General features: G+C 35.8%; 1 protein-coding gene across 1 annotated transcript; it reads left to right on the forward strand.

Annotated features, from left to right (window-relative positions):
* The first annotated feature begins 647 nt into the window (after positions 1 to 647).
* Positions 648 to 13,980, forward strand: LOC139114461 (serine/threonine-protein phosphatase 6 catalytic subunit). Its single transcript, XM_070676213.1, has 7 exons — positions 648 to 781; positions 1,146 to 1,241; positions 3,989 to 4,054; positions 4,326 to 4,467; positions 5,199 to 5,278; positions 9,641 to 9,850; positions 10,020 to 13,980. Exons 1-7 carry the CDS (start codon positions 704 to 706, stop codon positions 10,266 to 10,268), a joined length of 921 nt encoding a protein of 306 aa, XP_070532314.1. The 5' UTR covers positions 648 to 703; the 3' UTR covers positions 10,269 to 13,980.
* Positions 13,981 to 17,388: the final 3,408 nt, after the last annotated feature.

Here is a 17,388-nt window from a genome sequence, read left to right on the forward strand (position 1 = left end):
AAGCTCAGAACGTACTCAGAATTTAAAACTAAGCTTAGAAAATTAAGTTTGGCTTAGAAAATTACTTAGTATTGGATATCAAGAACTTAAGCTGCAGAAAATTGGCCACAAAACTTCATATTACTGATCATTATTTACAATATAGAATTGCGCAGGTCAAAACCAATAATTCCCCTTAATCCAGAGTTTGTAAGTTTTGTAAGTCTTCCCTCGAGGATGAATTTCACCATTTAGGCCTAATGATGTGTCAAAAATATAGTAGTGGGAGAGAAGTTCTTTTTTTCTGCAATGAAGTTGTATTATCCAACATTTGATAGCTTAAACGAAAGAGATAAGTTTTTGTAGATTTTAACTTCGGATGATACGCTGTCTCTCATGAAATCAGGGCCCTGATGTAAATTACAATAATTTATCTATTGTAATCAGATTACCCTCTTGAAATAGAGTCTAATAATGAATATATCACAAAGACACTGTTTTTCCCAGAAGCTGCAGGTAAAGACATCGACAACAATGTTCTATGCAATGTTTAGTTTTGTTCTTGCTGTACTGCACTTTCCGAAGTGTGTTGTTATGCAATAAAGTGATAAAAATGATAGAAGTATTAATAAAAGGGAAGGGCATCTGGGTAAAATGGCGAGGCGAGCCCATGATGTAACCTTTGACCTTTTGCGCACGCGCAAACTTAGAAAACAAATTCAAAATGGCGGAGATGTCGAGTCTTGACAAGTGGATAGAAATTGCATTACAGTGCAAGTATTTGCCTGAAAATGACCTTAAGGTAAGCTTTAGGGAGGCGGGTCATCACTACTCATCAACCGAGTAACTTTACCGGATTCAAGAATCAGGTTAAGTAGCATTTTCGTCAAAGGGTAGGCTGATACCGGCCTGCAAGAACGTCATGACACACAGTTTTTCTGTTTCACTGTCGACGTCGGCAAGTTCACATGGTCTTTCGTTTCCTGTAGCGACTTGAATTAAATACCATATTGGCATTGTACAATGCAGTTGTTCCTCGGATGGTGTATGTAGCCGTGTGTCACACCTTTAACATACCACCGGAATACATGTTGTTAGCAACATGTTGACCGTACTACACTGTGTACGAATGTTAAAGTTTCCCACCCTTCTTTTTCACTCTTCAGAAATTATGTGACTATGTTTGTGAGCTCTTATTAGAGGAATCCAATGTACAACCGGTATCGACACCAGTCACGGTGTGCGGAGACATCCATGGACAGGTTAGTCAATAGAAGCTGCAGATGTGATATGCGCAAGGTGTATCACAAGTGACGCACTCGTTTATCATGAACATAATGGAGAGGTAGTGGGAACATTACTCAGGCTCTCCTACCGTGCAACAGTGTGTGTTGTAAAAAGATGCACGTAAGAACCACATATGAGCCATGCTCCATATCACATGCTTCTTTGGTGTGTCAAGGTCCATTATTGTATCATAACCTCAACTTTGCATTGCGTAGAAATATTTTAGGCGCACTGTATTAAAATGAGAGCGGTAAAGATGATTAAAATTTTACAATTTACAGTATTCAGTAGGGCTAATTTCGGATGACGTCGTGTCACGTTTTTAGTTAAAGTTAAAAGTTACAAGTAGAATTTATATAGTGCCGTTAATCCAGAGAAAAAAAATGATCAGAGGCGCTTCACGGAGCTAAAAAAATTGCTGGTGCTGCCAGGTTGCGTATGCTTTTTTAAAGAGATATATTTTCAGTTTCTCTGGAAAGATGGGAAGTGACTGGCTCTTTTAAATATTTAGTTTATTTATCAAATTAGTGTGTGTCTAAATTATTTGACAAGACTTTCAAACATTCGAAGGATGTAAATGAGACTTTGTTGTTACTGATAATTTGATCGAAAACAAAGATTGAGATTAAAACCATAAAAAATCATGTTTCACAGGCTTGACAGGTAGCTGTAACAGAGAAGATGGGGCAAGCAAGACAGAATATGCCCAAATTTCTGTCTGCAGCAGCCAATATCTTGCATATTTTGCCAAATTTATTTGCGATATTTAATTTTTAGGTAACAACCCTAGAATTGCAGTCAGTGCTATTTAAGACGAGCGGACAACAATTGCAACAGTTTACATGATCAAGTGCTTATTACTTGAACAAGACTAATCAACTGTTTTGTAAGATTTTGTCTGAAAACCATACAACAGTGAGCTTTGATCAGTCCAGGCATTCTAAGCAAAGGATGACTGTTGAACTGAGAGAAACTGGTAGACACATGTACAGAACAGCTGAAAATAATACTGAAGTTAATCAGATCACCAGGAATCACTGGACATTTCAGTGTCACTTTGACAATCGTGAGATCATAATTTAACACCTTCTCATATCACTAATTTAGGTTTAACCCTTTTCCTGCCAGACAGTACTAAGACTATTACTTCCCCATCAGCCAAGTCAGTAAAAAGCGGTATTAAGCCAAAACATGACGTATTTTCACCCGCTTGGCTTGGTATGTTATAGCATCTTAGTCCAAAAAAATCAAGTTTACAGTATTTATGTTTTCAACAGCCTTCAAATGTACAGTATTATGTTAAAATACACTATATGGAATATGATGTGTTTCATTAATTTAATCATCTTGACCTGATGGTGAAATATGGACTTGGCAGGAAAAGGGTTAATGTAAGTTTACATTTTGTTTTTAAATATATTTGAGTCATATCAAGTCCTGCCTGATTGCAACAGACTCTCCACGACAATAACAAATGTAAAGCCCATAGGGGTTTATGTGGCAGCTTTCTGCCACCTCGGGAAATGCCCTGCTATGATTTCAGAATTACAGAGCAGCTCACTATTCAGAAGCCGTGTAAGCATTCACATTTAAGTAGTTCATTGTCTAGTTTGTAAACAATCTTGTGTTTTAGGAGCAGGCAATATTTTATGAAACTTTGACTAAGTTTGACACTAAAATTCAGAAACTAGATTAGTAATTAGATGAGAAGATTTATCTTATCATATGACCGATTACAAAATTGACTGTAATGACCAGTCGCTGATATTATGTAAATGTTTTCACGAAGCTGAGCCATGTTGCTAATCCATTTTTTGCTGGGTTTAAAATCTATGTTATTTGTTTAATCCTTTTCCTGCCAAGTTCATATTTCACCATCAGGTCAAGTTCGTTAAAACTAGTGAAGGACAATATGTCTCATTTAGTGCATTTTAACAAAAAATTGAACGTTTTGAAGGCCCCTGAAATCACAGATACTGTAAACATGATTTTTATGGACTAAAGCCTTTAGAACTGCAAGCCAAATGGGTGGAAATACGCATGATTTTGGCTCAATACCACTTTTCACTGAGTTGGCTGATGGGGAAGTGATACTCAGTATCATACTGTCTGGCAGGGAAAGGGTTAACGAAAACACCGACTATAATGTCACTAATGTGTATACTAATCACTTCACTGAGCGACACATGGTGGAATATGTAATGTAAATATTTAAGAGAATGGGACCAGACTCGATTAGCATATGGCTATTTTTCTGGATCCATATTTCCCTTTTGCCTATTTTAGTTTTTGAGATAATGAACTTGTTAGTCAAAGATTTCAAAAAAGGCAATAAGATGAAATGAAATGAAAAATGTTATGTAGTTCAGGTCAAAACAACTGAATTACAGAAAGAGTGTTTTCTTATTTCATTATACATTATTATGTATAAACTGATGGACATTTCATGGATAGTAGAGATTCAAATGGAATTTTTAATTTGTACAGTGTGAACACATAAAGCATTGAACTTACATGTACTTTCAACTGAGTTGCATTGGGCAATTGTAAACTACATATCCCTTTTGTAGAAAAATTATTAAGTCGATGAACTCCTTCCTGCATGGTACCAAATCTAGCTGTCAAAATCACCTGTCTCAAAATCCTGCACTACTGAGTACCAGCCGAAACACTGAATTTGATTATGAATGCTGCACTGACATGTATACTTTTACCTTTTCAGTTTTATGATCTTGAAGAGTTATTTCGAACTGGAGGCCAGGTTCCTGACACCAATTATATTTTTATGGTAAGAAAGCAGATACTTGTTGTATTTTGAGGGAGTAATACCGTCAGTGTTAAGATCATTCGAACTTGCAAGGTTTCAAGATGTGTCACATTGTTATGATGTGAAATTATCTTTTTATCAAATAACTCCAAAATAATTGACTCTTGACAGTCAACACAAACTTTTTTGCCGGATAAGTTATGGCTCTATTCTCTGATCTTGACTTAAATATCATTTGTTTTGTTTTTGTCAACCCTTCTTTTCTTACCAAATGATATCTTGTCTGTTCCAGGGTGATTTTGTAGACAGAGGATATTTCAGTTTAGAAACATTTACAAGATTGTTAACGTTAAAAGCAAAGTGGCCTGACAAGATAACGTTACTCAGAGGTAACCATGAAAGCAGACAAATTACACAGGTGTATGGATTTTATGGTGAGTCATATTTCTATCTATGTACCACTAAACATGATACTGACTGTTTCACACTGTTGTAATTGTATTTTTGTCTTTTATGTTTTATTCAAGTCAATTTGATGGGCTTGACAACAAAATATCTATTGATCTTGGATTAAAGGCATGGTAAGGGGTCAGATTGTCTTACCAGGAAATTTACTTACTAGATTACAATTTCAATGGAAAACAAAAGGCTATGACACCTTCATAATCCTCTTACAGACGAGAACAAACTCAATCCCTTGGATCGATTCCCTACCTTTAAATGTCTGTCACTTTACAGTGTTTCATATATGTTTTGCTGATCAAAAGCTATTAAAATATCTATAAAAAGCATTAAAAATATCAAAGTGTCATTAAACACATGGCAGATGTACCAGAGAGAGAGAGAGAGAGAGAGAGAAATATTTCAAGATTGATGCATAGTGCAATTGTGTTGTCATTTGGGGTCTGATAGGAGTACAATACAGGGATTAGAAAAATAAAATAAAGATCCTTATCAGTGTTCAGTCACATATTTTCAGTATCTAATTGAAATTGCAGGTACATGTACCATGAATCTTGTGAATTCAACATTGCCACAGAGTTTACTGAAACACATTTTTCAGAAAAGCATCACTAGATTGCCCTTGGGAGACAGAGGCATGGTGTCTCTCACTTTTGGAACATTCTCCGGATGATCATAATGTGTATAATTTGTTATTTTTCAGATGAATGTCAAACAAAGTATGGCAATGCTAATGCCTGGAGGTACTGCTGTAAAGTGTTTGATCTTCTCACAGTAGCCGCTGTAAGTATTTATATATCCTTCGCAACCTCACTTCTCTGAAAATATTCACAATACGCTGGAAACAGAATGTATGTTTAATATATTGAAGTGCATTTAGCATTAGATGTCAGCTCCCTGTATCTTCTCTGTATGTTCATATCCTGATAAAATATTTATTAAGAATAGATGTATTTACCTAAGGGATATGCCAATATTAATGAACACACATTGAAATTCTTGTGATGTAAGCCCATCTGTAACATCAAATTTTCTTACTTTGCTAGTTGAAAATGTACCAAAAACGGTGTTTTTGCTAAAGTTTGAGTGAATAGTTTGGCAACCCTAGTACTATATCTGTTGTCCTGTAATATGACTTCATTGATCACATGTGAGAGTTCCAGTAGCATGACTTTGAAACTGATGTAAAATTTACTGGGATACCACACCTACTGAAAGACACTATAATGTGATTTAAATTCTCCATATGTACCGGGCTTCTGTCCTTAACCCTTTGAGCGTCAAAGTCAATTTTTGTCCCCTTTTTATCTCTCATTTGGTATACCAATGTGAGGTTATTGTAAAAGCCGAAGTCGGTGGCGTGTGTATGTATGTGTGTATGTATGTATGTACGTAAGTACAGTATGTCCGTCAACATCAATAAACATGCGAACCGCTGCACGTTTCAACTTGGTATTTGGTGTGTGGATGCATCCTGGGCTATAAATGGGATTTTGTTCAAATGAAGTCTGAATTGTCAAAGTTATGCAAATGAGCTTACAAAATGTGAAAATGGTCAAAAATTAATAACTCAAGAACCACTGTTTTGATTGCTTTGAAAATTAGTGGGCAAGTACCTTAGATGGACCTTATACAGTTATATCAGGGAAAGACACTAAGGGTTGCCCGATTGCCCGGGGCAAGTGAAAGTCGCATTCGGGCAAGTGAAACAGCGATGCCACTTGCCCGAACGGACAAGTGAAAAAATAATTACCTAGAAATCAAATCCATGAGATCGATTTTCTGATGTGGGAACATCGACTTAAACAACAAATAATAATCATTTTACTTCATTGTGAGAACTAGGATAAAGTTTTTCACAAAATTGCATGATGGTTTTCAATAAACAATACCATCAGTTAATTACCGTACGCTGGTAGAGCGTACGTCCACAAAGTTCCTTGCCCTCACAAGAAAAGGTTATGGTGTCATGATGTCTGCAGTGTACGATCAAAAAGACATACGAAGTTTTTTTTGTTTTGTATGAATGTTTACAACTCTATAAAAATGAAATTAGGTAGCGAAAATTAGCACCAAAAATAGTACTTTTACTAAAACATACTCTACAATGCAATGTTCAGTTCAGTGACTGGCATTCCTTGGGTCATTGTGGAAAGACTGCATGCAAAGATGACAGCATGCATGGTCACAAGCAAGCTTTGGTGTCAACGGGTTAAGTCTTTGAATTTTCAATGAACACTGACTTATTTCTCAGGTCAATTAGCCAAAAGTTACTTGTCCATGGCAACCAACCTCTCTGTTTGTGAATTGTCCCATTCTAAAATTACTGTCAAGAAGTAATCGGACCGAGTTTCACATAGAGAAGTTCAGCATGCATCACATTGTGAACTCGCTGACACCCTAAGTTGTTGATTAAAAGTTTACTTAATCTGCACATGAGCATTAAAAAAGACATAGGTCATCAGAAAAACATGTATAGTGCAATGTAATGAAAACTTCATGGTGCCATGCTGGTGAGGGATGATATAGGCAGTGTAAAAACATGACAAAGAAGTACATTGTTTTTCAGAAGCTTCAAAACAGGCTTTATAACTTCTAAAGATTTTTTCTTTCTGTATAGTTCAGTTACCGGTAAAACTGAAAAAATACCTTGAAGGTACAGTGGAAGTGGCTGTTATTATTTGTACATTATTATAGCCCTAAGAAAGTAAACATACAAGCATTTAAGTATAATTTTTTTCATGAATATTAATGAGCTGTCCAGCACTCTTGGAAGTCTGGAGAGAATAGTGAGAGAGTGACTGACATTTTTCACTAGTCATCATGAAGTTTGATGAATAACATGATAAAGGTTGCAAATAAAGTGTGTGAAATAAAAAATCAATGATTTTGCTTTTCGAACCACATAATTTTACTGGGCATGTGGTTTTCCAATTCGGGCAAGTGAACTTAATCCCCCACTTGCCCGAAGTGGATAAAAAAATAAGTGTCTTTCCCTGTATATGTATATTGTGAAGATATCTTGAATTTTGTATTTTTGCTGAATTTTTTTGTGATTTTTCTCATTTTAAGTAAACATTATTTTCTCTGAAACCGCCAGCCCAATCGCTCTTAAATTTGGGTTGGATGTTTCCAAGGGTGTTACTCTTCTAATTTCTTGAAATTATGACAAAATTGGGAAAATTACTATTTTTGGGCAATTTTTGTCATTTTTGTTCAAAAAATCATAATTTTTTTTCCTTTATAACTGCTGGACAGACAGCTTTTATGTTTGCTGTACAGATGCGCAGGGATGACAATAGTTGGATATGTGGAAATTGTCCTGCAATATACAAATTTGTATTTTTAAGACAATTTTGTCATTTTTGATCAAGAAAACTTGTTCTCAAAATTACTCGTCAGATAGCTTTGTAATTTGGTATGAAAGTCCCGAGGGATGTTATTAGATAAATTTTCTGCTCAAAGTGTTGGGAAACCCCCAAATTTGTATATTTTAGGTAATTTTGAATTCTCAGTTTGTGACCTTAAATGACCTACACCAACCCAGGATATGTTGTGAGACAGTTTTGAAGGCAGTGAACAAAATTTTGTCATATTTGGTATCAATTTGTAGGAAAATTTGATCCAGAAAACAAAGCTGAGGTGTATTTTTTCATTGTGGACCAATTTTTGCAACTTTTCCATGTAAGACAAACAAGAACTGTTGAAAAATTTGCATCCAGGATAATTCCAGATGTCGTAATCACCCCCCACAGTGGAAGGCATTTTACCATCTGTAACTACAACTAGTGCTGTTTACATTCAAATGATAGCATTCATAGCTTTAATTAAAAAAATCCCCAAGGTTGTAAATACATTTCCAACCATCTGGCCTCATGTAATACCAAGGGGTGGAATATTTGATATTCAGGAGGGGGTACCGTAGGGTCTAGAAGATTGATGAGGTAGCATTACTTTTTTACCAGATCACTTGTACATTTTTTTGCCCACTCCCACCTTTTCTTTTTATCAAGCCTTCTCTGGCTATTTTTTATTGTTGACATTTGCTTATGTATTTAGGATCTGCGTGTCCCATTGCTATAGAAGTTGATATGCATGTTCCTAAAGATGACCTCCAGTACCTAAGTTGCAGAGCTTATTTGCTTTTGTCATTCTTGTTTTTCTAGTTTAAATATTTCTTTAACGGACCAATTTAAACCGAATGTGAGAACATAGTGTCCTTGACGGTATTTTTCAAATATATCCCAGTCAATGTTTTTCAGATTTTTGCCAAAATTTGGATAAAAACTGTAGCCGATGAAATGTGATATATCCATTTGGTCCAAAATTTTCAATAAACTTACAGAAAAATTCACAAATATTTGTAAAATGTTGCACTAAAATTTCGGCGGGAAAAATTACAGCACTCAAAGGCTTAATAAACTCATTGAAATTTAACCTGCAGCAGGAAGTTTTGTCTGTGACTTCCACGTGTCAAGTATGAACTTTGAGAGGGGAGAAGGGGGTCTGATGTGACAAAACATAGACAGATTTTAAGGTTTTGATTTCTTCTGAAAATCCTTTAACCACAGTCCTCAAGTTGAACTATGTATATGTACATGTGTACATGACTATAGAACAGGCAATACACTTGTATTTACCAAGGTTAACCCACTGTACAGCAGATATTGGAACTTCCCCATTAATTTCATCAGCTGAGGATAGATGGATATGGATCGACATTCATGGAAATAGGGTGTATGGGGATTAAACCCTGTCTTGTTCTTGAGAAGTTTGTTGCTTCAACATTTATGGGCTGATATTTGAAAACATAGGTACCAGTTGATGGTTTTTAAACCACCAGTAATCTTCATGTCGTACCCTGATGTGAATACTTGAGGGTTACCATGGCAAATAACCAGCTTAACCCTTTCACCACCATGGTTTGTCCCAAATCCATTGTTTTCTATGGTAAAGTTGGACCTGTATACAGGGAACTGGGGGTGAAAGGGTTAAAGCTCTTGATAAAAGCTTCATAAATTTAAATAAAACGCAATACATTACCGACATGTGTCCAAGACTGATGGTGTGTCATGATATTGTTTATAATATAAGCTTGGATGTTGACTTTAATATAAAGTCCTTGATCCCGATTGTTGATTACAGATTATAGATGGACAGATCCTCTGTGTCCACGGAGGATTGTCTCCAGACGTGAAAACTCTAGACCAAATTAGGACCATAGAAAGGAATCAGGAAATTCCTCATAAAGGAGCGTTTTGTGATTTAGTGTGGTCTGATCCAGAAGATGTAGATACATGGGCAATCAGCCCTAGGGGAGCTGGCTGGTTGTTTGGGTCAAAGGTCACATCAGAGGTAAGTCAGATCTCTATAATGCTGTTTCTTTCACTGCGACAGTCAATTTGAACATTTTTCACTCTGAATTGTGAAAGAGTCTGAAATCAGTTCCTGATGCATATTCTACATTAAACAGTAATTTCACTGTGATTGAAAACCGTATTTGTCTTTCTTATTCCTGGCACAGTTTGTGAACATCAACAACTTGAGGCTTATATGCAGAGCTCACCAGCTTGTCCACGAAGGTTACAAGTACATGTTTGATGAAAAATTAGTCACCGTCTGGTCGGCGCCGAATTACTGCTACAGGTGTGGAAATATAGCCTCCATTCTTGCATTCCGCGATGCTGAAACCAAAGAGGCCAAACTGTTCCGAGCTGTACCAGATAACGAGCGTGTGATTCCATCGCGCAGCACCACTCCGTATTTCTTATAGGTATAACTGACGTCAGTGTTCCCTCTCAGGGTTTATAATACATTGTTCTGCAGTACTTTGCTTTTTGTTTTTCAAAAAATCAGGTTTTGTCTTTTATCCATCTTCTGTCACCATCATGGTTCAGTTTTGTTTAGTGAAAATATTTGCATCAAATTTTCAGTTTCGTTTGTTGAAATATTGTAAATTTCATCATCAATTGTCCAAAGTGACCTTAGATTTCAGCCAGAGCTCACTATAAAATTTTGACTTGTGTTCTTGATCCAGTGTTAAACGGTTTCCTTGAATTCATTCGTAACCACAGCTTGTGACATCAAGATATGCTCTCCAGTGGTCAGGTCATGTTTTAGGAGCGCAGCTCAATCACAAACCTTAGTTTTATTCTATAGGGAAATGTCAAACATTTGAAAAATGTCCACTGTATATCAAGAATGTGTTTCATTGGATATCATACACGAGTATTTACCATGATGTAGGTCTTAAAAAATTACAAAACTTCATTTGAATGAATATCAGTGAAATATACAGAAAGGCTGCTTGTCTTTCTCAAAAGATTTCAGCTTTTCAGGTATTTTCGCCCAAATATATTTACTTTTATCATGTGTGATAATATATGTTAAGATCACCCACTGCCTGTGTATACATGGTAAGTGTTAACTGTGGTATCATTTCTATTTGTGTACATGTAATGTTTTTTTGCATAATGGTGGTTCATTCTGTACTGGAAGGAGAAAGTTGTGCCTGACAAATTGTTCAAATTCAAACATACTGGTAGTTTATCTGGAGTGCATCCTTTGTCTATTGTCACACTGTGATGCAAGAGATGGTTATATATCAACTCTTCTTTTTATAGAAATTAGGATTGATATCTTTTTGTATTTCTGTTGTTTGCTTTCGGTACCCCTTTTGAGTCAAGTTTTCTCAGAAAGTTTGGACACGAAGTGTCAATTCAAAGGGAAGCTATTCTGCCATTTACGACACAGACCATCCTATCCCCAGTCTTTTTTCGGAACATTATGACCTCTTTATGAAACCTATACAATCATGAACGGAGAAATATCTTTAAAAACACATTATAAAAATAATCCTAAAATGTAGGTGTAGTGATTTCTGTGCATAGAGGACAAAGGTCATGTGTCAATGTCATAAACAAACAGCCTTCAATTTTATCAGTGCACATAAATATAAGCAGTGTACAGTTCAAATTTTACCTCACAAAGTCTGATTTCTTGACGCAAACTCTGGTAGCCAGTATTTCATGACTAACAGGAACAAACCACTGTATGCAGAGCATTTTATTGATTCATTTTTGTAGCGTTCAATGGCATCCATATACACACTTTGCCAGGTTCAGTATTTTTTACTCTCAAAGTACCTTTTTATGTCCTAGAGGGGACACTGATCAAGATGCTATTTTCTGTGAATTTTTTTTATGTCGTCTTTCTTTTTATTTCATCCATTTATATGACCAAGTTCTGTTGTTTCAGACGGACGTACAATAACTTGACAGTTTTGATAAAGAAAAAACGTGTAACTCTGAATTGTTGAGTACTATATTTTGAATCTTCGAGGGCTCAGACACGGCATATGTGAGGGTGTCCCTCCAAGTTAAGTGTAATGTTCAATTACATTTCACTGTAGAGTGATGTGATGGAGGCTACTTTGTGAAATTTTTGAAAGTATGGTAAAACGCCTGTGCTAAATTAAAAGCAGATCTGTAACTACAATATGATATTGGTGTGGTTGTGGGATGTGTTCATGTGACATTGGTGTGTCCTCTGAGTTCAAGTTCATTCACATTTGACTCAAGAATGTTCTCTTTGATGGAAGAAAAATTTACACATCAGATGTTACTGCCATGGGGTGGATGTGAGAAATTTTCCAGAGATTTCTCAATTCATTATTATTAGATTTGAAAAGAAGGAGACACTGTGTGATGTGGATGGCATATTCTATCCATATACATGTAAGAGATTGATGTCAGTGTGTTGTGCAGTAAGAGCAACCCAAGGCAGTAGCTATATAAGCTGTGCCTAAAATGCCATTCTCAGTCCTACTTGTACCACACACCACATCCAAAGTCTCAGTTGTGATTGGTTAATTTTCAGTCACATTGTAAGTTATCGTCTTGGTGCTGATACATGCTAAGAGCCATTAACTGATCTACTGATTTCCTCTGCATACGACCCCATGAAACAGACTGGTTTTGGGCGATTCTCAGCAGCCCCTTCGTGGAAGAAATAGATGTATGCTGTTAATCTCATTGCCAGTCAATATTGTATACCCTGTAATGGTCCAGCTTGCTTTGCGGTAACTTAATAAGTCTTGTATACACCCTTTTTCCTGGTGTTAATATGCTGAAAACATTCCCAGAGTTCTGCATGAAGCTATTGAAATTCATAGGGCTGAAAAAAATGAGGATCTGTTTGACTTGACCATAGTAATACTTACATTTCCAATTCAAATCCCTTTACTATTCAAGAATCAGCCGTGCTCAGATTGAATATTAACAAGGCCATATTTATGAAAGAGTTGTGTGCACAAATTATCTGGAAGAAAATCATAAAGATGTTGTTATTTTTAGAGAAAGATAACAGAATTGCTGGTCTGTTGTCCATAGCAGGTCAGTTCAAGCAATAATTATCTACTGTTTTCACAAAAATTTGTGTTTTCAAATCTCTTTACGGCTTTACTTTGTTGAACACTGTTGTCAGAGAATTTCTGTGAGAGGCCTGTGATTCTGCATGGCTCTGCCCACCTGATGGCATGTTGATCTGGAAAGTCACTGTAACCTGTTCACCCCCGATTCCCTATAAAGAGGTCCACAACCAACATGGATGACAAGGGACTTGGGCCAAACCATGGTGGTGGAAGGGTTAAAGTTGGGTTTTGAAAATATTTTTGGTTTAGGGCCCGACTTTGGGTTGTTAGAACACTGGTGCTTTATCAAAAGACCATCATATAACCGCATTTTGAACCTAGATATTTGTCAAATCTGTCAAATTTGTCAAATCTCAGACAGGTTTTTGAATCAGGTAAAAATGATAATAATATTATGCTTGCTATGTTAACAGAGGTATCTGGTATTGATGGTAAAAACTTAAGGATAATCATACTCGGAGCCAAATATTTTGGAATTCAAACCAAAAAATGTGTTACATTTTATTTTGTATCTCACCATCATATGTTCAAAGGAAACTGCTGAGATTTTTCTGAGACAAATTAACAACGAAAAAAAGATCCCTCAGTGATGACAAGACTGTGAAGTCAACTCAATGATATTAGTACCTTGAACTTGACAGATTAACATAGAAACCATACCAATGTACTTGAACAGTTTGTGAAGGACAAGGACATGACATATTCAGACCATTCCAGTGTATTTGTTTATTTTCTGGTTTCAATCCTGGTTTAGAAATCATATCTTTCACGCTCAGTGATATTTGAAAGGTTAAATTAGATTCCAGCCCGTGTTGAATATTTAATTGAATTAGGCTCCTAGATGGATCAAACGTTATAAAGTAAATGTCTTTCTGTCATTTTAAAGAGTTATGTAAAATAATTTTTTTATTTGCCCGGTTATATAGGTTTTTTGACGTTTGTTTTGGAGATATAAGTTTTTTGCTGACAATATTGACCCAAATTTAGCATTTGTGTACAGTTTCAGAATTCATTTAATGATTTTGAAAAATAAAAATCCATATTTACCACAGAATTATTATTTTACTGGGTTCAGTCTTTCGTCCATAAATGTTTTACAATGATCAGTCTCTCAGTTTATATGTAGATGTATGTATGTATTTGCATCTCTGTTTGTGTATGTGTGTGTGTGACTAGTAGCAGTACCACTCCGATATCTTGAGATCTGCATATGTCTCCCATTATCAGTAGATCAGCAGATGATATTACTGGTATGTGATCAAGAATGAAATCTGTTAAAAAAGGATGAACAGAATGAACAAATGAAAAACCTCAAAGACCACACAAGTTTCCTTTGATTTTATTTATTTACTGGCTTGGAACAACGAGCTTTCGCCCAATTACAGTTCCAGCAAAAGAAAAAGAAACTAACAAAGAGCACAACAAAGAAACAAAGACAGTAACAACACAGTTAAAAAAAAACAATCATTGGTAAAAAATACAGATCTAAAAAGAATAAACATTATTAGATAAAAATCTGCGAAATTGCCCACAGTTACAATTTAAAATATCAAAAGTCTCATTGTTTAAAATGCTATTCAAATTTTTCATATTTCTCTGTAAAAATGTGTAAGAATGAGCAATGACTTTTGATACATTAGGTTTAAAATGTTGTTTTGAGCGCAGAGTGCGAGAAGGCACATGTAGACAGATACGCGCTAGAATTTCGGAGCTGTTATAAAAAGAGAACATACATTTGTAAAAGAAGGTGGCATCCAGAAAACTCCTACGCTCTTGTAGAGATGGGATTTTGGAAAAGGTACAGAGTTGGTTGTTGTAGCCAGATGAGTAGGTTATGCCACTTTTACCGCACAAGTATTTGAGAAATTTACACTGAACTCTTTCGAGACGGTGAATGAGATACAGCTGGTGTGGAGACCATACTTGACTGGCATACTCAAGCTGGCTCCGGACAAGTGATATATACAGGGTTTTGAGAGTGTTGACATTGCTAAACTTACGTGAGTTACGTTTTATAAAACCTAGCAGCTTGAAAGCTTTAACAGCAATTGTATTAATGTGCGCAGAGTAGTTTAGATTTTGGGTGAGAAGGACACCAAGGTCTTTAACTGATGTTACTCTACATAAATTGTCACCATTCATACTATAATCATACAGAATGTGAGTTTTCTTGTTCGTAAAGGAAATAACCATACATGTTTAAAATTCAGTTTTAGTTTACATGTCGTGCACCATCTCTCAATGTGGTTAAGGTCTTGTTGAAGAGAACTGCAGTCTTGAGTTGTTAGAAATTGTCTATACAATTTTGAGTCATCTGCATACAATGACATGAAACTTTAAATTGAAGAACTAATATCATTAACATAGAGAACAAATAGAAGTGGACCTAACTGAGACCCTTGAGGTACACCAGAAGTGCCCATTAAGGACCACACACTGCACTCTATTACTAAGATATGAGTAGAACCAATTCAAAATGTAACTATGAATGCCAAAGTGGGAGAGTTTATGCAGTAAAAGTCTATGATTGACTGAGTCAAAGGCTTTGCTGAAATCAAGGTAAATAGAATCAACTTGGCCACGCACGATCATTAATAACTCTGGATAAATGGTCTGTGTAAGAAACAAGGTTGGTGACAATGGAGCGCCCCCTAACAAATCCGTGCTGATTGTCGGCCAGTGTATTCTGCGCGTGATTATAAATGTGGGGAAAGACAGCTTTTCAAAAACTTTACTAAAAATGGGGAGGAGTGAGATTTTGCTTCAATATGAACGTTTTTGTGCCCATCATGGCCTTGAGCATGCAGGCTTCACTGAAGCACAGTCTGAAAAAGTTGGTCAAATCACATCTATTAATACTTAGTAACATAACCACACATAATTGAAGTGCCAGGTAATTATAAGTGTTACAATCGTTTCATTGTACTGTGATGTCAGTGTTTTTAGCTCATATTTGGTTTTATATATAAATACCAAAAAGAGCTTATATGATGAGTCGGTGGCGTCTGTATGTCTGTATATTTGTGGGTATTTATGTGCGGATGTATGTCCGTCACACACAAAGGCTCCCATACCGCCAAAGCTACCATATCTCAGTATTTGGTGTACAGGTAGATGTAGGGGTTGAGATGTGAATTTGTTCAAATGAACACGTCAGTGTCAAAAATGTGCAAATGAGGTAAGAAAAAGGGAAATCTTGCAAATGTGCAGGAGTGTTGGCAGTGAACTGAATCAGCCCACACATCTGAATAAGAGGATTTTGACCGTTAACCTATTTGTATGCAGGGTACCTATTATGTTTGGGAGTGGTAGCAGTAACTGAAACAGCTAATTGGTCATTTCCTGTCATTGTTTATGAACTGTGACATATTAACAGATCTGCTGAAACCATGGATGTCTATTTTTGTACATTGTACATCTATGGTTGAAAGATTCTCTGCTATGCATGTTGCTAAAGTTGACCTTCAGTACCTAAAGTTTCAGACCTTATTTACTTTTATCATTCTTAATTTTCTGGTTTAAATACTTCTTGTTGTTTTTCTGGTTGTACTGTGCAGAAATTGTTAAAGCATCAACGTATAATTTTCCTGCACTGAACAGATAGAAATAACACTTATTGTTGATCTTTGGTATGTACCAATTTTGATCAAATTTGAGCAACACCGTGTAATTGCTGTATTTTTTCTATTTTTAGAGAGGTTTTGCAAGCTTGCAAAACTGCCCGCGGTATTTAGAGAGAGTGGCAGACACACATGAGTGTGTACTCATTGCAAAGGAGGGGTATGCTTTATATGCTGTAGGATTGTATTTGGAAGTTTCTAATGTATCATTTATTAGCTACTATAGACTATAATCTATAGAAGCTATTGGGATGGGTATCCGTCCGGCGTCCGTCGTCAGTCTGTATGTATGTATGTATGTATGTATGTATGTATGTATGTATGTATGTATGTATGTCCGTTTGTGAGGCGTCCGTCCACTCAAATATCTTGAGAACCGCAGTACTTACTGATTTGATATTTGTTGTGTGGATGAAAAATATGATTTTGAGAAACCATTTTTTTTAATTTTTTGATATTGTTGAAAATAGGCAAATTAATGCCAAAAAAGGTGTTTTTGGCAAAAAATCTTCTTCTTCATAACAACTGGTCAGACAGCTTTGTTATTTGGTATACAGGTCCCTAGGGATAACCCAACTTAGATTTGTTAAAATTGTGATGAAATATGCAAATGTGTATTTTTAAGGAATTTTTTTGTCATTTTTGGTCAAAGTTTGACTTACATTGTATGTAATTCTTGTACTGTATAAACCCTATCAATTCACCCAGAAAAAAATAATTAATATGATTTTAAATAATTGAATTAATTAGGAAATCATCAAAACCAAAATAATTTTAGTGTGGAATTATCAGAAAGTTCAACTTTTTTTGACAGTCCATAGTGAATTGAGGATTAAAACATG

Source organism: Ptychodera flava, chromosome 16 (assembly GCF_041260155.1).
Source record: "Ptychodera flava strain L36383 chromosome 16, AS_Pfla_20210202, whole genome shotgun sequence".
In the NCBI taxonomy this organism is placed as follows: domain Eukaryota; kingdom Metazoa; phylum Hemichordata; class Enteropneusta; family Ptychoderidae; genus Ptychodera; species Ptychodera flava.

Excerpts from the sequence above, each read along its gene's own strand:
- LOC139114461 (XM_070676213.1), top strand. The coding sequence starts at position 704 with ATGGCGGAGATGTCGAGTCTTGACAAGTGGATAGAAATTGCATTACAG. Across the intron at positions 1,242-3,988 it reads GCGGAGACATCCATGGACAG|TTTTATGATCTTGAAGAGTT; the intron begins GTTAGTCAATAG and ends TTACCTTTTCAG. Across the intron at positions 9,851-10,019 it reads GGTCAAAGGTCACATCAGAG|TTTGTGAACATCAACAACTT; the intron begins GTAAGTCAGATC and ends TTCCTGGCACAG.